The sequence below is a fragment of the Halyomorpha halys genome, unplaced genomic scaffold (assembly GCF_000696795.3).
Source record: "Halyomorpha halys isolate HHAL.00 unplaced genomic scaffold, Hhal_1.1 Scaffold373.1, whole genome shotgun sequence".
Taxonomy (NCBI): domain Eukaryota; kingdom Metazoa; phylum Arthropoda; class Insecta; order Hemiptera; family Pentatomidae; genus Halyomorpha; species Halyomorpha halys.
This window is the reverse complement of record NW_027109386.1, coordinates 1,084,559-1,104,827: the sequence shown is the minus strand read 5'-3', so window position 1 is coordinate 1,104,827 and position 20,269 is coordinate 1,084,559. Positions and strand designations below refer to the sequence as shown.

The 20,269-nt window shown below is 28.8% G+C and overlaps 1 protein-coding gene across 11 annotated transcripts in view; it reads left to right on the top strand.

Moving 5' to 3' along the window:
* The window catches only part of LOC106681894 (collagen alpha chain CG42342), a gene marked incomplete at its 5' end in the record, with an annotated part of 66,405 nt that overhangs the window by 5,402 nt on the left and 40,734 nt on the right, over window positions 1-20,269 (top strand). For 9 of the 11 annotated variants that reach the window (XM_067047579.1, XM_067047578.1, XM_067047574.1 and 6 more), the window contains 4 exon segments: window positions 5,521-5,556; window positions 6,214-6,240; window positions 17,035-17,070; window positions 18,298-18,369. In XM_067047579.1, the coding sequence (XP_066903680.1) occupies window positions 5,521-5,556; window positions 6,214-6,240; window positions 17,035-17,070; window positions 18,298-18,369 (171 nt within the window). 11 annotated transcript variants of the gene reach the window in all.

Sequence of the window (20,269 nt, the reverse complement as noted above, 5' to 3'; positions counted from 1 at the left end):
GCCAGTGTAGGTTTATTTACCCCCTCCCACCCCTCCTCCCTTTCGCTATTAGCTTGGTAAATATCGCCAGTATGTTTGTACAACTGTTGTGTGCTTGTTTGTTCCTTGAATAATGAACTGAAGGAAATTATTTACTGCCATTTACTAAGATTATACAATTTTATAACTTTAAGCGTAACTTTAGTTTTAATAATAAGTTCATGGTGTCTGTAATCTTTATTTATAATTCTCATTACCTTTTCACTTATTTGATCTGAGGCACGGCTGGCCTATAAAAAAAATATTTTTTACTCTATGAATTTATTCTGCTATGGCCATATCATTTTTTTCGAGCGTCCATCTTTAACACATAATGTCCGCATAATGGATTATTTCATTCGTCACATCGCAGACGATCCCCAATGTCCAAATACATATAATTCCAATAAACAACTGATTTCAGCTTCATTCGGGCCGCATAACGGTGCAAACGTAAGCAAAAACTAAATAAAAGCTTATTGCGTATAGAAGAATTTTATTCCATGTTTGATAGCTTTGTTGTCCGGTTATTTATTTCATTTGTATCATTGGTAATTTTCTGAAGAAATTTTAATCAAAATAAAATAATAAGATATGTCTAAAATGGATCACGAAAAAGAAATGTGTTACGAAAAATTAACAAACCTTCTTTGTTAAAAATTTTATCATTAACTTCTTTGATAAAATTTTTTTAACAAAGAAGGTGACTGAGAAATAATTTTTATTTTTTAAATTAAAACTTCACTAATCAGGACAATTTGTTGGATTGACCTGGGCAGAATAGCCTGCATGAAGTTTTTTTTTAAAATTATTTAGCTCTAAAATTGTATTAAGATTGTCCCTGAGGATGGCGTCAGACGTCGGACTTATAAATGGAATAAAAACGTTTTAAGACTAAAATGGTTAAAATTTTGTTTATTTAAACATAATATTTTGATTTTTTTTTTTTTGCAATTTTCATACAATCGATATATTGTCATACTTGCGGTCGTTATAAACGATATCTCGTGTAATTGCATTTTTAACTCATCTGTGACATAATTAAAGAGTTTTATTACTGTTATCCTATGCATCTATATAAATTATTTTTTTATTTCTTTAATTATTCACTTAATTATCATAAACACATCCTTTTATTGTGTTAAATGTCAACAATTGAGTGAAATGGTTTACGTATCTGATGATTTAATCGTTGATCCTGTAATCAGGATAGTAGGAGGCTTATTGACGAAACACATTTTTCTTATTATTTAGGTTCCTGCATAGGATTAGTTACAGAAATAATATTTTAGGGTCAGGTAACATTAAAATAATTCCAACAAATTCCATCAAATTACCTTTACCCTACGTCTTAAACCTACTGACTGCCCTACAGTATACTTCAATAATGTTGCCCTTACCCCTGTTGAACAGATCCGCTACGTTGGACTACATCTGGGCAAACGACTAACCTGGAATCCTCACACACGGCTGAAAATACAGGGAACTGCACGTCGATTTCGACTATTACAGCACTTCTAGACAAACGGTCCAAACTTCCAATTCATTACAAAAGACTGATTTACATGACTATTATTAATCCTATCTGGACATACGGAGTTGAGCTTTGGGGCTCCACTAAACCTTCGAATTTCTCTCGTATCCAATCCTTACAATCCAAAATCCTTCGTAAAATCCTAATTGCTCCCTACTTTGTCGCAAATAAAATCATCCACAAAGACCTTAATGTTCCAGTTGTAACCGATCTTGCCCGAACCAGATATCAATCCTTCCATTACAACTACTCAAACCCATTAGTTTCTAATTTTACTTCCTCTTTTATTCCGGGCAATCCTCCGAGGCGTTTGAAAAGAAGATGGCCTCGAGACCTTATATTGTAAAAATGTTTTGAGAGTGCTACCAGTGGGTAGTTTCACTACATGTACCATACCATTATGAGTTCCTCAAATTTACTTGATGTATTTATGTACAGTTGTAAATATCAATAAATAAACAAAAAAAAAAAAAAAAGATCAGGTAACAATGCCCAACTTCCAGGGTTTCTTTTGGCTGGAAAGTAACAAATTAGAGAAAAAAAATTTCTTTTCACAAAGTTCTCGCACCTGTCACTAAGTTACCCCATCTTGCGGAAGTAACTATTAACCTAAAAAGCTGGCTTTGCAGTTTACACGGCTGATGTTCTTTGTAGATTGTTGGTCTAGTGACCCCTGTCCTGAAAACTGTCCAACTCTAGCTCCCGACCTGTCAGCGCTTGTGGAACTCCTTCCATTAGTAATTTTCCGCTTCTGTCCAATCTCAGCTTTCGGGCGTCAGGCTTAACTTGTTAATGTCACTCTATTGTATTTTATTCTGTCAGGATTTACAACATGATCGACAAAGCTTTAAATGCTTTGAAGGTTAAAGAGGCGCTTCATTTGGAGAAGAATAAATTATAGTAAAAAAATCTACAATGTAATGATCAGCTTCACAAAATTTTTGCCTACTATAAAAATTCGTGTTTTGGGGTTTTTCGAAATGAAAATAATGGACATCAACTTTGTCCCTGCCTATTATACAACAGCTAAGGAAATATACCGAACCTGTGTACATATGAATGGGATCGGAAGAGATCATGCGGTCTCGGGTTTTTTTTTGGCCGACGACTCAAGCTTTCAGCCGAAAATTGAATATTGTAAATTTTATTGTAAAAATTTTATATTGGTTATTGTATTGGAAGACGATAGTTAACCTGTATGAAGTAGATTATAGGAAGATAGTCCGAGTGATGGTCAATAAAGGTGTCAAAATAGTAAAAGAAAACTATTTATTTTTAACCAACTTTTCGCCCTACTTTGCAGGGCTTCGTCAGGGTTAGATGAAAAAACAAGAATATACAGAGAAAATATTTATTTATTCGAAATTTTGCACGATTGCAATATTTTCCCTTACTATATATTCCAAAAAAAGTCAGTGAAAGTATAAATAGTGACTCGACTCTAATTCTCAGAGAAAAAATCTGTTCAAACTTTCCTCCCATAAATTTATGGAAATGTGACTCAGATATAAGATATTACACCTGTGTGGTGAATATACATTTTTGTATGGAATGTATACATATACATAGTTATGTATATAGATATACATAGTTATGTAAGTTAAGTATTGGCAAAAGCAAAATATCAAAAAAGAGAAGAAGGAGTAAGATCTAACTCGCTTGTACTGCTGTAAAACACTGACTTTATTGTGTTCGTTACATCTGTTATATACCCTCGATCAGCTGATCTCCTCAGTCAGCTGACATCGAAATAACAGCTGACTCATACCGTAACTTGTATATAGATATACATAGTTATGTATATAGATATACATAGTTATGTATATAGATATACATAGTTATGTATATAGATATACATAGTTATGTATATTACTTATACATTTACATATTCGAGAAGTTATAGATGAGTTTCGATCAATGCTTTCCTCCTTTCAGTAGGATTTAATCTACTCTGGCAGACACAATATCCTTTTGTATAGGAATTTTTGGATTCGGCCTCTTTCATTCCAAAAAATAATCCTCCCATCTCGAATTCCTTTCGCTATAACGTCTCGTCCTGACAATGGTTGTCTTCCTATTGTTAGAAGTTTCATTTTCACTATGAAAATGTCGGGTCTCTTGTTATGATTTTTTCTAATAAGGTATTCTGGTTGTTATTATTTTGTATAGTTGAATAAATTATATTCCTGTTTCGTATTATATTTTAATATCACAAGACATATTTTTTTAGTATGATTAGTCTGTTGAATTAGTTTTTGAATATAGAATTTTTTTCTTCGTCTTTTGCGGCTTTTATATTATTACTGCTTATGAGGTAACAAATATCGGATTTTTTGTGATCAAAATTATTACAGTTTGTTATAAGATATAAAAAAAAATATGTAATTTTTTTTTAGAATTCACGATGATTATAAAGAAAAGTAATTTACGTGCTGTAGTTTTCACGAAAATCATATTTATGTTTATGTTATAAGTTTATGTATAATTAATTATGAGTAGTTTAGGCAATAAAAAAAGTTATTTTGTTCATCCATAATCAATTATACATCCACCACTAAAACAAAATATTTCTTAGTTTGTATAATCCAATATGAACATAAAACAAAGAACAGATGTTGAAAATTTCAAATTAATCACTCGGTTTATCTAAATTTAGGGTATTTTTGTTCCCTTGCAACCGAAGTTTTATATACATGATAAAATTATGTATCACGATTTTAACGAAAATATTTACTTGGATTCGACGTTTTAGACATGAAGTGACAAATTTGGTCTCACGTCTGTCTCTTAGTTGTCAAATGTATTGTCCCGGTCGATCGATCGAACCGATAATCGAATTTGATACGATTTTACGGATTGTGCGGGTTTGCATGTAATTGGTTGCACGTAGATTTTATCTACTATTTTCTCTTTCGCTTGCGTAAACGTATGTTTCTTGGCTTTCCTATATCTCGAAAATGCAAATCTGATTTTGACTAAATTTGGACGAAAGTTGGGGATTTATATTTTCATGGTTTAGTATAATTTTTATCAAATTCAGTTATGGAATCTTGTTTCAGCTGTGTATTTTTCTTGATACGCGTGTTTTAAACCTCTTATAGTTTTTATTCCAAAACATTAGTAAAAATTTATTGAAAAATTAAATAATTGAATGTACCTGTTTTTAAACCTATTTTAAAATGGGTATATCTTACATTTTAATATACTCACCACTTATAACAAACTTTATTTGAAAACTAAATATTTCATTGAAATTAAAATCTTTTCTTATAAAATAGCAAGTAATTTTTAAAGTAGGACATTTATTAATATTAATAAAAACATATACATTAAAACATTAACATTAATAAAAACATTAATAATAACACATTTTACATTACCTGATTTTTATATTTTAGTTTTTATCTTTCTATCATCACTACAAAATGTCTACATTTTAAATATGAATTTGTATGTTTAAAAACCTTTTTTATTTCATTATTAACACACACAAATTTGATCCAATTATATTCTCAACTTTTTTTTTTTTTCAGAAAACTCTCCAACATTTCGGCCCTCAGGCCATTTTCAAGGAGATAACATGTAATAGGTTGTCTCCTTGAAAATGGCCTGAGGGCCAAAACGTTGGTGAGTTTTCTGAAAATAAATGTTGAGAGTATAATTGGATCAAATTTGTGTGTGTTAATAATGAAATAAACCACTCTCAAACAATCATTATAATAAATAATTAATCTAACCTTTTTTTATGTTGTGCGAAAACCGCACTATGAGCTTATAAAATCTATTATTGCATATCTAATACTTCACAATTTCACTGGTTCCATGTATATATGTATATATATTTTGTTTTTGCTAAGTGTCCTTTTTTTTTTTTTAATTTTAATCTATTATGTTACTTTTTATTTTATAATTTTTGTAGTTTTGCATTTGTTTTGTCTGACTGTTTCGTTTTGTTTTGTTTTTTTCAGGGGCCGGTTGGTCCACCTGGGAAGAACGGCTTTCCGGTATTTTAGTTATTTTTATGCTATTTTATTTTTTAATTTTTGTTAATGTAGTCAAGTTTTTGTATATTATTTTTTTTATTACATTTTTTAAAACTTACAATCTAATGTTAATTTTATTTAGTACTGTAAGATATATAAAATGTTTTGTTTTGTTTAATATTACGCTATGCATCAATAAGGTTAATGTTATATTTTTCCCTAGGAAAAATTATAATTAATTGGAGAAAATGAATCAACTTATACTAAAAAAATAAATATAAATTTCACTTTTTTTTCTCATGTATTTATTTTAGTGTTTTAACATAACGTTGAAATGTCCTAAGGAAAAATAGATAGTTTTATCTTTCTGACTCAAATATTTGTATTTGGTAAGGGGTAAATTACGGATGTTATTAATTTTTTATTGAAATTGGGAGAAAATCATCGAAAGATCAATTTAAATAAATATTATATTAGTATTAGAATTTATTAAATGTTCCATAATTTTTTTATAGCTTATATTTTTATTACAGCTATTTTTTGGTAGTAGAATTATTTTATATTTCCTGGAATTAGAAAATTTGAATTTTTATTTTCAAATTATCTCTTTTAAACATCTTAAAATAAAAAACTGAATATGAAATTATTGTCTTCAATATTTATTTGTTTCTCTTACAGGGTCAAAAAGGGGAACGTGGATTTATGGTAAGCTAAATATTATCAACTGACAATAGGTGGCAGTGCTATTAGAACTAACTCTTGTATTCTCTTGTAAATACTAATTGGGATTTTAGTTTCTATTAATTGGGGTTTCTATTAATCTGCTTATTACCTGGATTTTTTTAACTATTCTTCTTTATCTTTTTTTATTTATATCCTATTATATTAACAACGTAGCGAACTAATTTCTGTTTATATATTCAGATGAAACTACTTCTATTTTTTATTTGTCTATAACTTTCTTGCATGGACTGTAGTTTTTGTATTTAATTTTTGTGTTAATATGTGAAACACGTTTTTAAAATAATACTAAGTCTTTATTTACTAAACGATCCAAAGCTTAGTAAAAATATATAATTTTTTCAATTAACAATTGCTACTTTTAATTTTTAATACCTTAGTCCGATATTTACTTGATGGTCATTACAAGAAACTTTGTCTATCGTAGTCAAAGGCCAGACAACATCAAAGTAAGATATTTCGTAGTCACAGGTTAGACGGGGAAAGAAGAACAGCTGAAATCTATTTTAATTAAAAACATATTGATTTTATGTTTAGTGTTGCTATTTTGTTATGTCAAATAGTTTCATTATGAAACAGAGAAAATGAGGTCAAAACAAATTCTCTCAAAATAGGTAGTTATAATCTGGGATTAATTAAAAGGTATTAATGAAAAAGGTTATATTAAGTCCAGATTCAATATTTGAAAGTAATTTTTTTTCTGTTGCCGAAACATTTCAATTACAATTTAATTTATAGTATCGTAAAATTTAAATTAAAAATTACCTCGACATTGTCATATTTATTTTTTTAATTCCTATTTTTTAAACCTTAAATAAACATGTTTATAAAACTATTGCCTCTGTTTTAATAAACGCATTAATCAATTATAATTTTAGAATAAAATGCAGTTTGAAATGTATTAAGATAAAAAAATAAATGCTTCAATAAAAAAAAAAATTTCTAGTAATCTTATTTTTTATGAACATTTGTGTCATAAAAAAATGAAAAAGAGCCGGATATCTAGTCGGAAAAGATATAAAAGTTTCTGGTTAAGACTTATAAACCTAATTTAACATTTTCTGTAAATTATCTCTATTTTAGTTATAAAGTGTAAAAAAAAAATTAATAAAGTATTTATTATTATTAATGAACTATAAATCATTATCTCATTAAATATTATATTTCATTACACTGAAACAGTAAGTTTTAAATTTGACTAGTAATAAAAAAACTATCTTCTTTGTATTGTCTATAAAAATAAATTTAGGAGCCTAACTTTGAGTACTTCAATCATAATGTTAACATTCATAACATATTATGTATGTTATAGTATAATTACAAAAAAGAAATAGTATAAATCGCCTTTACTCATGAGTTATACAGATCGTTTCATTATCTTAAGATATACTAGTAAAAGAATGCAAATTATAAATTATTTATTAAAAAAGTAACATCTCCAGTCGTTAAAAGACTATTAAATTATTTTAAATACTTTTTTCTCACTTATTGTGTTAATCTTTGAGAGAGAGAATTTATTTGTGCAATATTCAATTTTAATGTCCGTTTAATAAAATGGAAATCATCGTTTCTGATTAGTGAAAGGTTTTTCTTTATTGATAAATGATAACTGACCACATTCATACTAAAATTTAAATAAAATAAGAATAAAAATAAATAAAAAATTAAATAAAAATTACCTAAAAATAAAAAAAATCTTTCAACATATGTTTAAACAGAAGGAAAAAAATTAACATAATCAAACTATGTACATGAAGAGGAAAAAAATAATAATTATAATAGTAATAAAAATAAATAAATCACTAATCATATTTACAGTCTTATACACAATATTTACACTATAGATCTGAGGATCCCTGAACCACACGTGTGAGGGGTAGATCAGGGCTCTTTGAGATCCCAGCCCAATTTTTGGAACTTGTTGCTCGAGCTACTCGAGTGTCAAAGAGAAGAGGTCGTACTGGTTAAGAGAATAGGACACAAGGCTCGCCCATTCCTACCTAATCTCAAAACAAACTCCTCCAAAATGTCAGTATTGTAATAAAAATATGACAATTAAATATATCTTTCAGGACAGCTCATACTTCACATTACACCTCAATCGTTTTATTTTAAATCCTGATGTATCATCAACTCTTAGTGGCGATAATGATACTATTTCTAAAGTCACAAAATTTAAATTATTATAAATTTTAAACTATGACAAATAAAAATCGAAAAAAAACAATAATATAATAAATCTAAGTATTAGTAAAGAAAAAAAAATATTGCCATTTATGACCAGCGAAGTTTTACGCAATCAAAACGAACAAAAGAATTATCAGTTTCTTATAAGGAGTAAAAGTATACTTTATTTCAGTTTCCTTAGATTTGAGTATATAGCTTAAGAAATAAATATATTCAGAAACCCAAAACTTTTCCTTAAGTAATAAAAATATTTCTTAAATTCTAATTACTATTCTACTTCTAATAATGCAATATACTATTAGCTTTTTCATATGCTTTATTTTTAATTTAGTAAGATTGCTAAGTCATGTTTGTTGACAAGAGCTGTAAGATGTTAGAACTCAGAGACAGGCTATACATTGTAAGAAGTTATGTATTCAGGAAATGAGGGGGATGTAAGAAGGCAAAGACAGCTGCTGGAATGGGCTGTCAACTGGAGGAAGCTGCCTGTTTTGTGTTCCTGCTGTATTGTGTTCTGTGTTCTGTGTACTATGTGTACTGTATTTATAATATTCTCTCCAGGCGTGGAAAATTCTGTCCGTCTTCTTCCTTATTACCGTTTTCTTCGCTATAGTTAACAATTTTGTATGTATACTTAAAGTTGAATCTAAAAGTTCGCCTTTTTAATGGTAATTGAACAACAATTTTTAACAATTATTATTAAATTACCAAAACACCAATTATTAAACTTTTTTTTTAAATCTTAACCTTTCTAATTCCGTGGGGTCTCTAATGACTACAAAAGCTCTTTTTGGAGTGAAATATTACGGGGAAAAAATCCACCAATTTTCAAGACGCATTACGAATTTTTCAAAAAACTATCTTGAACTACATTAGTAAGTTTCCATTAAATTTACTCGGACTCTGCAAAAGACAGTTCCCTTTTTCCAAATAAAAACACGGTTGAGTCCATTCGGACCTCCATGGGTTTCCGTGGAATTATTTAGATACACCGCGACTGCGTTGAGCAAACATTTCCTAAAAAGTTCCTATCTAATATGTGAATCATACTAACCAGAGGGCTCTTGTAGAAATGGAAAAATGCATCTTGAAGATACAGAGGAAAAAACAGGATTGAATTTCTGTGGAAGAAACTGAAACGTATGCCTGCATAGGGCATCTTCTATACAGTGGGGCATTTAAAGCTACTGAGAACCTGTTTCAAAGATATGGTGTTCAGATTATATTTAGAGCAATAATGTCCTAAACACGGTTTTTCCACATTTCAGCTTATCTCAGATTTGACGACAGGTATACTAGTGAAAAGGGATAAACTAGCTCCGATTCGAGAAGTAACACACTTTCACTATGAAGGGAAACGAGAGTATTATAAAAATAGCATTTGTTAGCTGATGTTGACTCCAAGGAAAATCCAGAAGATTGAACGACCCTTCATCCGTTAACATTCAGTCTAAAAAGAGTCTTCAGACGATGAAGAATTTCTTAAAAACAATTTAGGAAAAGAATTGTTCTGGCGAGGAGATTGACGTCGAAAAGGCAGAAGACTCAGAACCAAGTCCAACCATATAACAAGAATGGAATACTAAATTACAAATTATGAAGATGGTCAGGGATGTGGTAAAAAGAGAACAAAAAAAGTTAACAAAGATTTATTAGCCGAAGTTTCGCCCCATTTTGTAGAACTTCATTAAGGCTGCTCAAGTGGAGAGCTTTCAAGACTTTGCAAATAAATATTTGTTAAATATTTATATTCCCTTTTGACCGCACTCCTGACCATTTTCTTTATAATTTGATATTACACTGTCAATTATTTATATATACATATAATAATAAATTACATGTAAGAAAATGGTCAGTCTTGTGGTCAAAAAAAGAACAAATAGTTCATAACTATTTTAATGTCCGACGTTGTATAGGCAACGTATTTGAAATAGAAATATAGCCGTTAACCGGCTGGCCACCTCCTCCCCACTCCACGCTTCCGCTTTATTGTTGCCTTCTGTTCAACCTTTCGCTTTGAACAGGTAGGTGGTCCTGATTTGTTCTTAGCTCATTTAATATCATTATTATTATTATTATTTATATTTATTCTTTCAAGACGTTTATTTAATCTCTACTTTCTTTTTTTTTTAACGTATCCTGTACTTTTTAACTGTATATTTTACGTGTTTTTTAAAAAAAATTATTCTTGCCATTGTTACTTATTTTTTATTCCTATCATTGTTTATTCAAGTTTATTTTATATTGATACTATTTTATGTCCTCCTTCCTTTTATTTATATGTAATTTCTTATCACTTTATTTTTATATAATATTTATCCTACCTTAAATTACCTTACTTTATTGTATATTGTTGTTGTAATATTCTCAGTTTTTTTTTTGTATCTTTTTAGCCCTGATGAAGCACTGCAAAGTGGAGCGAAACGTCGGACATTAAAATAGTTATAAATGTTCTGTTTTTTACCGCAACCCTGACCATCTTATATTTAAATTTTTGCGGTCAACTATATATACATATAAATAACAAATTACTTTTTTCCTTTTCTAAATATTTTTAAAACCCATTCTTTATATCCGTTTTGACATTTATTCTCACTAACAAGATGGGATGTTGATACTACGATTAATAAAACCAATAAGAAATGCAAAATTCTATCTATGAGGCCCTGAATGGCCTCTGCAGTATCATGTCTTTGTTTTAGACCATGGTATTGCGAAGGCTTAACAGTTAACGAATTTAAAAGCACACCATTAAATTAATCTCAGTTACGGAAGTAAGAACACAATAACAAGGAAATCTTTGTTAGTCTTCTGGTGTTGGGTATGTTTGTTAAGAGGTTGTATTTTGTCGATTGTGTTTCTGTTGATGTTTGCCTTTGCAGTAGGGGGGCCTTATAACTTTTCCTCAAATTTAGCTCTCATTTGTTTCTCTTGTAAAAAATATTGACCATTCCACTGAAGAATCTGTTGACAAATCTCGGTATTTAGAGAGATAGATCCACAATTCGATTTGGCCCCGGGTTTACTTTATTATGGCGGGAAGAAAACAAGATTTCCTCGACTTTTCCCTTGGTGGACGCTCCGACAGAGCCGCCCGGCCGAATATCGAGTTATTAAAAATTAAGTTTAACCGAGGGACTAGTTAGTTAGAGTCTCCTCGCCTCGCAAAGGCAAACTTTTTAAAACCTCACGGTTTTTCCAATTTAATAAAGTGCTCTGCTACAAGCCCTTAATAGGTCTTACTTTTCAGTTTGTTTATCGAGTTTTTATTAAAGAGTATGCTTAACCCCGATGATTTTTCACCTCGTTTTCAAAGAACTTTTAAAATATCATTTAGTCGCTGTGTGGGTTGAAGCTTCGAAGAATATGTTTATCATGATCTTTTTTTTTTTTACCCTGTCAGTATAATTGAACAGCAACGAATGGTAAATGGCAAAACAAGATTTATTGTACTGAAACAAACTATTTGAATGATAGGGTGATCTGTATAATTTTTTTCAAGACAAGTTAAATTAGCATAAAACTGTTTTATAAGTAAAATTATTGAAAAAAAAAACCACATATGGTGCATATCTTTTTATAGTAATCATAAAGGCTTATCATAAGGCATGTACCACCATTGATGTATACATACATCTGTCCACTGACACCCGTCCAAATCCAAATCTATCAAATCAGTTTTGGAATTTATGCTGGATATTGGAATTTCTGGGTCAATACTAATTAAATTCAGAGAGTATGGTGCCGTTGGAAGGAGTTTGAATGCATTATATTTCTTATCTTCTCTCTCTCTCTCTCTCTCTCTCTCTTTTTTTTTATCTGTCTGTCATGAAAGTTGTCACAAATTATGACAGACACTTGAAAAAAAAAAAAAATCAAAGAAAACAAAATTGTTTTGAAATATATTGGAAATCTAATCTAGTAATTCTCAATCTTATTAACAGAAAGTAATTTCGTAAATTAAAAAAAAAAAAAATTTATAATCCTAACACTTTCTTGAGACTGGTTAATATTGTTTAAATAATTATCCATTTTTGTCTCAAAACATTTTTTATTTCTTTATAAATCCGACGTTTCGGCCAATTCGGCCATCCTCAAGGCCAATCTTAATACAATTTTAAAACCAAGTAATTTAAAAAAACAATTCCATGCAGGTTATTCTGCCCAGGTCATTTACATGAGTTCACAAATTACCCTAATTAGCCAAATGTTCACATTAAATTAAAATTTAAAAATATTTATCATAGTCAAAACTCTTTGTTCAAATTTATCACAATTGGTGGAGTTTGGCCGTATCAAATTTCTTCCCTCTATCTTTTTTTTTTTTTTTTTAACTGTTTGTCATTATGAAAGTGTTACAAATTATGACAGACACTAAATTAAAAAAAATCATTGCAAAAAAAAAAAATGTCTCGAAATACATTGAAAGTCTAATACAAAAATTTTCAACCTTACCTACAGAAAATAATTTCTTAAATAAAAAAAAAAATAATAAACGCTTAGTGAACCCAAAGGTTCGAAGCCGTTACCAATCGTTCTCTACGCATTTTCCTTCACTGACGTCCCTCCAAACCCAAATCTACCAGATTTAAAAATTCTATTTATTTTAAACAAAAAAAAATACAACGGTTATTACATAAAAAAAGTGTTGAAAGATCAATATTATTTCACAAAAGTTCATTAACAATAAAGAATAGTAATTTAAAACTACTATCTTGTCATTGCTTCACCTACCAGTAATATTTTATCAGTAACGTAGTTAATAATTTAACGGTGTAGTAATTGAGGCTTCTGAATTCCTCTACCAACTTTTTCATTACTTCACCGTGCTTGCTTTTATTGAAATTACACTATTCAATGATGGTGAGCTACTGACTACTGAGATACTTTCATTAAATTTTCCTATTACTTTCCTGTTATAAATATTAGTTGAACTGGACCTTTTCGCTGGAATGATCCATACTTTAACACCAGACATGGCCTACTGTTGAAATATCGAAGGTGGAGTCCAGAACTTTGGAAGCTGAAGATTTGATTAAGCAAGTCGAGTAGACCCGATAACTTGGTCTATTAGATAGTAATATCTTGGAGAGAGCTCGGAGGAGATGAAGTCGCTCACATATGGAAGCAGTTGGGTATAGAGATCTTGTTGACTATCTCTCCTCGCCTCTATCTGATCCAAAGTAGCTTTTACTGCTCCCGTCCTTTGTTCATATCTTTTTGTCGCTTCGATGGTCGTAAATTCTCTGCTCCTCCAGCGGGACAAGTTGTGTGGGAATGAGCTTTTGAACTCCGCCGTAAAAGGAGCGTGTAAACACTTTATAGTGCGATAAATTCAAATAATATCGTCTTAGTTTAATTTTAACGTTTCTTTGTTCTGTTTTCATTTATGTCAAAAATTATTTTATTTTAATATTTTAACAAATGTTACCTGTTATTGTTAAATCTTAAATAAATTTAAAAAATAACAAACTTTATCTTCATTTTTTAAACTAAAAATAATCAAATTGAGACTGAAGTAGAATGTATTTAAAATCAATAAAAGTCTCATTGTGCACTAAGTTGCTCGAAATGAATATGCTAAACAAAGAAAGAAGTGACATTTTCATTTAATGTTTGAATGGTGTTCAAAATATTTGTCCTTAATTTAGTTGAAGAAATGATCAATTTTGTCCAAATATGAATGAAAAACATCTTAATTTATATAATTTTTTTTTAAAACAATTCTTTTGTAAATAAATATTTATTTTTAAATTTTAGTTGTAAAATTCCCGAGAAAAATTACCTCCTTAAATATACAGCTGGGAATAAGCAAAATTTAAAAATAAACTCTCACAAATACTTCCAGATGTTATATGTTTGAAATTGATTAATTTTATGTTGAGTGGGGTAAAGATGAAAATGTTATTATAATTTAATTTTATATTAAAACAGGTGAGATTAATGTGGATCATAACATTTTTACTTTATTATTTGTGTTTGATATTTCATGATAAAAATCAACCCCACTGAACAAAAAAAAAAACACTCTTTTCTGTCTAACGTAACTCTGGACCACTCGATGGATTTGAGCATTTACTGTGACTTTTTCTTATTAAAAATCAAACTTCAACATATCAATCAACATCAAAACAATATATTATCGGTGATTTTTCCTATACGACGCGTCAGAAAGTCACGTTTTCGGTTTTTGGCAATTTACGAATTGTCGACAAAGAAACATTTCCCGAGTTTATATTTACAAAGATTAGCTTATAATACACTCGGCTTTTAGGAGCCATTCCTAAGGTAATGGCTATGCAATTTTTTTTTTATTAACTCAAAATCATTTATTCAGAGAATATCATCATTGTGATAGTATTTGTTCCCAATGTTCGTTTAAATGATAGCTCTGTTTTATTTAGTTATATTATATAAATAACAAACTAAAAATTGGTGACCTGAGTGGTTTCTTTTTTACATTTACTTGCTAATTTATGGAATATATGAATAAATGAAAGTATTGTGATAGTGAAAAATTTCGAACATATTTTGACAGAAATACATGTTTCGAGGGCCCTGAGTCTAAAACAACTTTGTCTTGTAAAATAGTCTGTGTGTATCTGTTTATGAAAAGTATGGTTCCAAAACAAAAAAGTCATTAGAAACTGAAATTGCATATTTATGGCCGGTATAAGCCTCGTATGTGACAGCAATTTTTTCCCAAAACCGACCTGAAGAACTTTATAGAATCGATTTTTCACATTTCTTCAATTTTTTCAAAACAGACTAAATTTTTTTATCAAACTTGCCATGCCAATGTAGAATTAATTGGTATTTAATATCAACTAGTCTGTTTTATTTGCATTTAAATAGCCTGACATGGCTTAATAGAGATTTTAAAAAAAAATTTCCTTTGAACTATTAGTTTTGCTCATTTGAAAAAAATAAACAGTTCTAATATTCAGTAAAAATAAACAGTGAATAAGTACAAAATATTAAAGAATTTTATAACCAACTAAAGAAGTAAAAAGGGAAAACAGGTGCATGGAATAAGGACGGGAAAGCCGAGACCATCCGAACATTCCCGATTGCATTACGACTTCATTGAAGTGGTGTATTGTTTGTAGATCCAAAATACATATTCGTTACCCACACCTCAAGAAACTCTAAAATAGGAATTTTATAGCATCAAAAAACAACCCAGCCTCCTAAATTGTGTAAAAATCTGGCGGTCGAACGTGATTCTGACCAAATCACCTCCTTGCACAACCGTTGGTATAGTAATAGATAGTACTTCCTTACAAAGTACTGAAACCCTGACCTTTCATAAGTTGTAGCTGTACAGATTATAATTTTTAATTTTTTAATTGAGTATTATGGTCCGCGATTTGAGGATAGAAGACGAAAAGTAAACTGTATTAAATAGTTTGCCTTAGTACTTGAAAGAAATAACAGGACTCGGTTATAAATGTGTCTATGGAAAGATAACATCAATTTTGAACTATTATTTTGTGTAAAGTAGATTATTAGAGAAAAATGCATACTTTTCAGTAGTTGTTTCCATTTTTGAACTTAATAAATACATATCTGATACTTTTCTCTAAAAGGAGTAATTAGTAACCGTAACCATATATTTTATTCTACTTTGATTTTTCTTTAGAGTTTATAGAATTAATATTGGTGGTTTGTACCAAGAAAAATAAGTTGCATGCTTACCGTGATGTGAAATTAATAATCTCTTTATTCTCATACTATTATTACTCCTCTTTCCTAATTATTTTTTGACGCTTAGGTAGTTTGTTGTAGTTTGAATAACAGATAGTTTTGTTGCATTATGGTCTCGACATTTTGTCAAATGCTAGAACAATATCATATTGCTGATTTTCTTAAATGGTGGCACTTATGACAAAGATAATTTTTTTTAAAAATTATTATTTGGCCAATTTCTTAGGTTTTACAGTTGATTGAAGTTACTTTGCGACAACCCTTCCAAATTTGGAACAGTTGAGAAAGAAGCCCCATTCTACTGTCTGTATATTGCCCAACTATCTTATTGAGAAAGTAACTCTAGTCTACTATCTTTATAGTACATTTAATTAAAAATAAATAAATACTTACTTCTTTGTCAGATGTGCCACTCTGACCCTATTTAAGTAAAGCAGCGATGTATATATTTCTATTTATTTTTTACTTTAACGTTTTTATTTTCTTAACGCCACCCATATACGTTACATACAAAAAAAACAAAAATAAACTTAGATTGAAAACTAATTTTTCTCCGTTTTTAGTATCTTCTTTAAACAAAAACACCATTCATAGAAATTTAACAAGACCAATGATTATCGAGTCTTATACCCCATAATTTATCTTTGAGCGTGAGCATGATCTTGAACAAATCAGCTCCTTGCACAACTATTGTTCAAGAAACTGTACTTTCTTACAAAGTATTGAACCCTCTTGTATCCTGAATTTACAAACAAAAACCAAATTAATAAAACTATATCTTGAAATTTTCTTTTTATAGTTTACTCTAAATTATTAAAAATAAACTTACATATTTTAAAATATTAATAAATGCTTTTGTTTCAGGGACCTATTGGTCTCGACGGACCCAAAGGAGATCCAGTAAGTACTATATCTTTCTCTATATTCCAAATTGGAATTATTATAGTTAAATAACTTGATAATCAATCTATGCTTACTTTAAATTTAAGAAAACGCGTCATATGCATATTTTATTAAAACTGAGTTTAAAATTTGATTTATCAAAATTGTATTAATTGATTATCTGATGATTGGTTCATATTTAAGGCTAGATTTTTTAATTGTAATCAAATAATTTAAGAAAAATATTATATCCCTGGTGACAAAGCTAGTAAACTGGATTTGAACAAAAAAGTACCTAATGATTTAAATAAAACAAACTTAAATTAATACTTTTTTGCATATAATTATAAAATATAAAATTATAATATACTTTTTATGGTAAAAACATGACATTTCTTGGTCTTATGGTGATATACCTGTTATGAATATGGAACAAATAAAAACATGGGTTATAAATTATTAGATTACTGATTTAACATATTAATTGTTTGAAAATGGTTTATATTTATATTAACACAAACTTTAATGATTCAAATTTACTCTCAACCTTTTATTTTTAAACTTCTATCGTTTCGGCCCTTAGGCCATTTTCAAGGAGACAACCCTGAATTTTGAATTGTCGCAATTCATTAAAATACAAAACTATCCTTCAAAAATTGTTTTTCCTTTTCTATTAACCTCATCAATAATATTCTAATATTAGCCTGCAAAAAAATAAAAAAGATATTTCAACGAATTGTGGCAATTCAATGATTAAGGTTGTCTCCTTGAAAATGGCCTAAGGGCCGAAACGTTTTAAAATAAAAAGTTGAGAATAAATGTAGGCTATTGAAGTTTGTGTTAATATTAATAGGCAATAAAGTAAAATAAAATGAATAAATATCTGTAATATTATATAATGTGATAAATGTTTATAATATTGTATTATATAATAAATATCTAAAATATTATGTAATATAAATGATTAATAAATATAAATATATTTTTTATTTATATCTGTTGTATTTATATAATAAATTTAAAATCATCTAACTTTTTGTTAGAACTCGCATGGTACTAATTTATTTTTCAAATTTAAATTAAAGCATGGAGTTTTCACTGGTCAATCCTGAAAAGAACCTATAGTAATAATCTGAATACAATTGATATTCTTTTTCATTTTTTTTTTTTACTAGTTTCCGCATCCATGTGGCATAATGCATGTAGTATTTAATTGCAAAATCATTTAATTATTTTCCTTTCTAGGGGCGGCCTGGTGACAAGGGCCAGAAAGGAGAGCTTGGAAGTCCAGGCCTCGATGTATATGCCGCCGTCAAGGTAAGGTTTTAAAGAAAGATTTTTTAATTATTTTAATAAAATGTTGGTATTATTACTATAACAAATAAAATTCACTATAAACTGAATACAACCATAGACCTCAATCCTTATAAATATTTGTGTTATAGAATAAGTAAACTGTTTATAATATATGCTTCAAAAACTCAGTCGATTCAACTCTACACAAAAAAAAAAAAATAACAATAAATAAACAATTTGTGGAAAAAAACCTATGGAAATATAAAAACATGAAAGAGGCTCTTAATAATTAAGAAAATATGTACAAAAAAAAATTAAATATGAGGCAAGAGATGTTTTGTATGTTTTCTCTGAACCATATGATGATGTTTTCCTCTTGTCTAATTATTTGTCTAATCTAGTATTAATTTTATTTATCTTTAGTTGAAAAAATTCTAAAATTTGTACAAGGAGTCCAAACCCCCCTGATTGAGGCTTATGGTTATAATATGTAATATAAGTTTTCTAGTTTTAATTATAGCAATATTTCTGGTATAGTAAGTTGGTAAGTAATATAGAAAAAAAAAATCAGTGTTTGTATTTTCATATGTTTTAATTAATCTGTGTATATGTTTTCTAAAAAGAAATTAACAAATTTGTTTCAATTAACGAAATTGATAATTGCAGTTTGCATATTTGGAGATCTTAAAGTATATATATGTTTTGTTTTTTTTATTATAGAAATTTAAGAAGCTGGCTTTTTTAAACTCAATGTCTTACTTGCACAAAACTTTATCTGTAAGTAAAATTAAAGACCACGTGGAAAAACGATGTATCTCTCTTTTCCTGAATGTTCAAAGTTGAAATGGGTGAAAGTTTATCTTGAAATGGTGTATTCTTTACTTGTTGCGTATATTCTTTACCTATTAAATTTCTTTGAACATAAATCCAGTAAATAAAGCAAGATGGAAAATTTCTATTTTTTGATTTCTTTGAAAAATGGAATTTAAGTGTTTATTTAAAGACAACGCTAACAACGAATATGGTTTGCTTTTTCCTATAAAAAAAAAAAAAAAAAAGTTGCCCTAATTTAACCCTAGCTACATTATCTTTTTTTATATATTTTTGTAAATATAATATCGTTTAATAGAACTATCAATATAAATTTTTTTTATTCTTTAGAAAGAGACAAATCGATCAGTCCACAATAACCATGAAAAAAAATTAATTAATCTTTTTTAACCTTCCCCATGCAGAGTAGATGGTGACTAACAGTATCTTTTGGCACATCATACTCCCTGGCAAGTTCGCGAGTACTTGTGGATGGATTTGACTGAACAGCTTCTTACAGAACTTCATCAATATCCATTAGTCATACATCATGCCCTATTATAACTATTTCAGTGACTTAGAATATTTTCCAAAAATTAATTGATATTAAGATTAATATTATTATGTTGATATTAATACTATAGAACCCTAAGGTTTCATTTCGACCCAATCAATAAATTTTACTTATACACTTCTCCATAATGAACCAATTAAACTAACTGCTTTCAGCAAACTTTGCCTTATTTTTATTGGTGGGATGAAATTATTGAGTGATATAATTTAATTTGTTCTTCTATTATTTAAATTATACTTATGAGATGAAATATAATTTCATAAAAAAGCACAGTAAACTTGTTGAATGCTGAAAGGATATTCGCCGGCCTTACTTTCCTCCTCAGGTCAGCATAATTTCAAACCCTGAGCATTTTCCCTAATTAAGGCTTACTGATGAAGGAATGCTGGCGCCCGAACGCCAATAGCAGATCCAATATTACTTCATTTCGTTTAATTTGTTTCAAGCTACCTTTTTTTCCCTTTCAACTAGCACTCTGAATCGGTTATTTATTTATTGAAAACTTTAATTATTGATACTCTTTATAGTAAAGTTCAA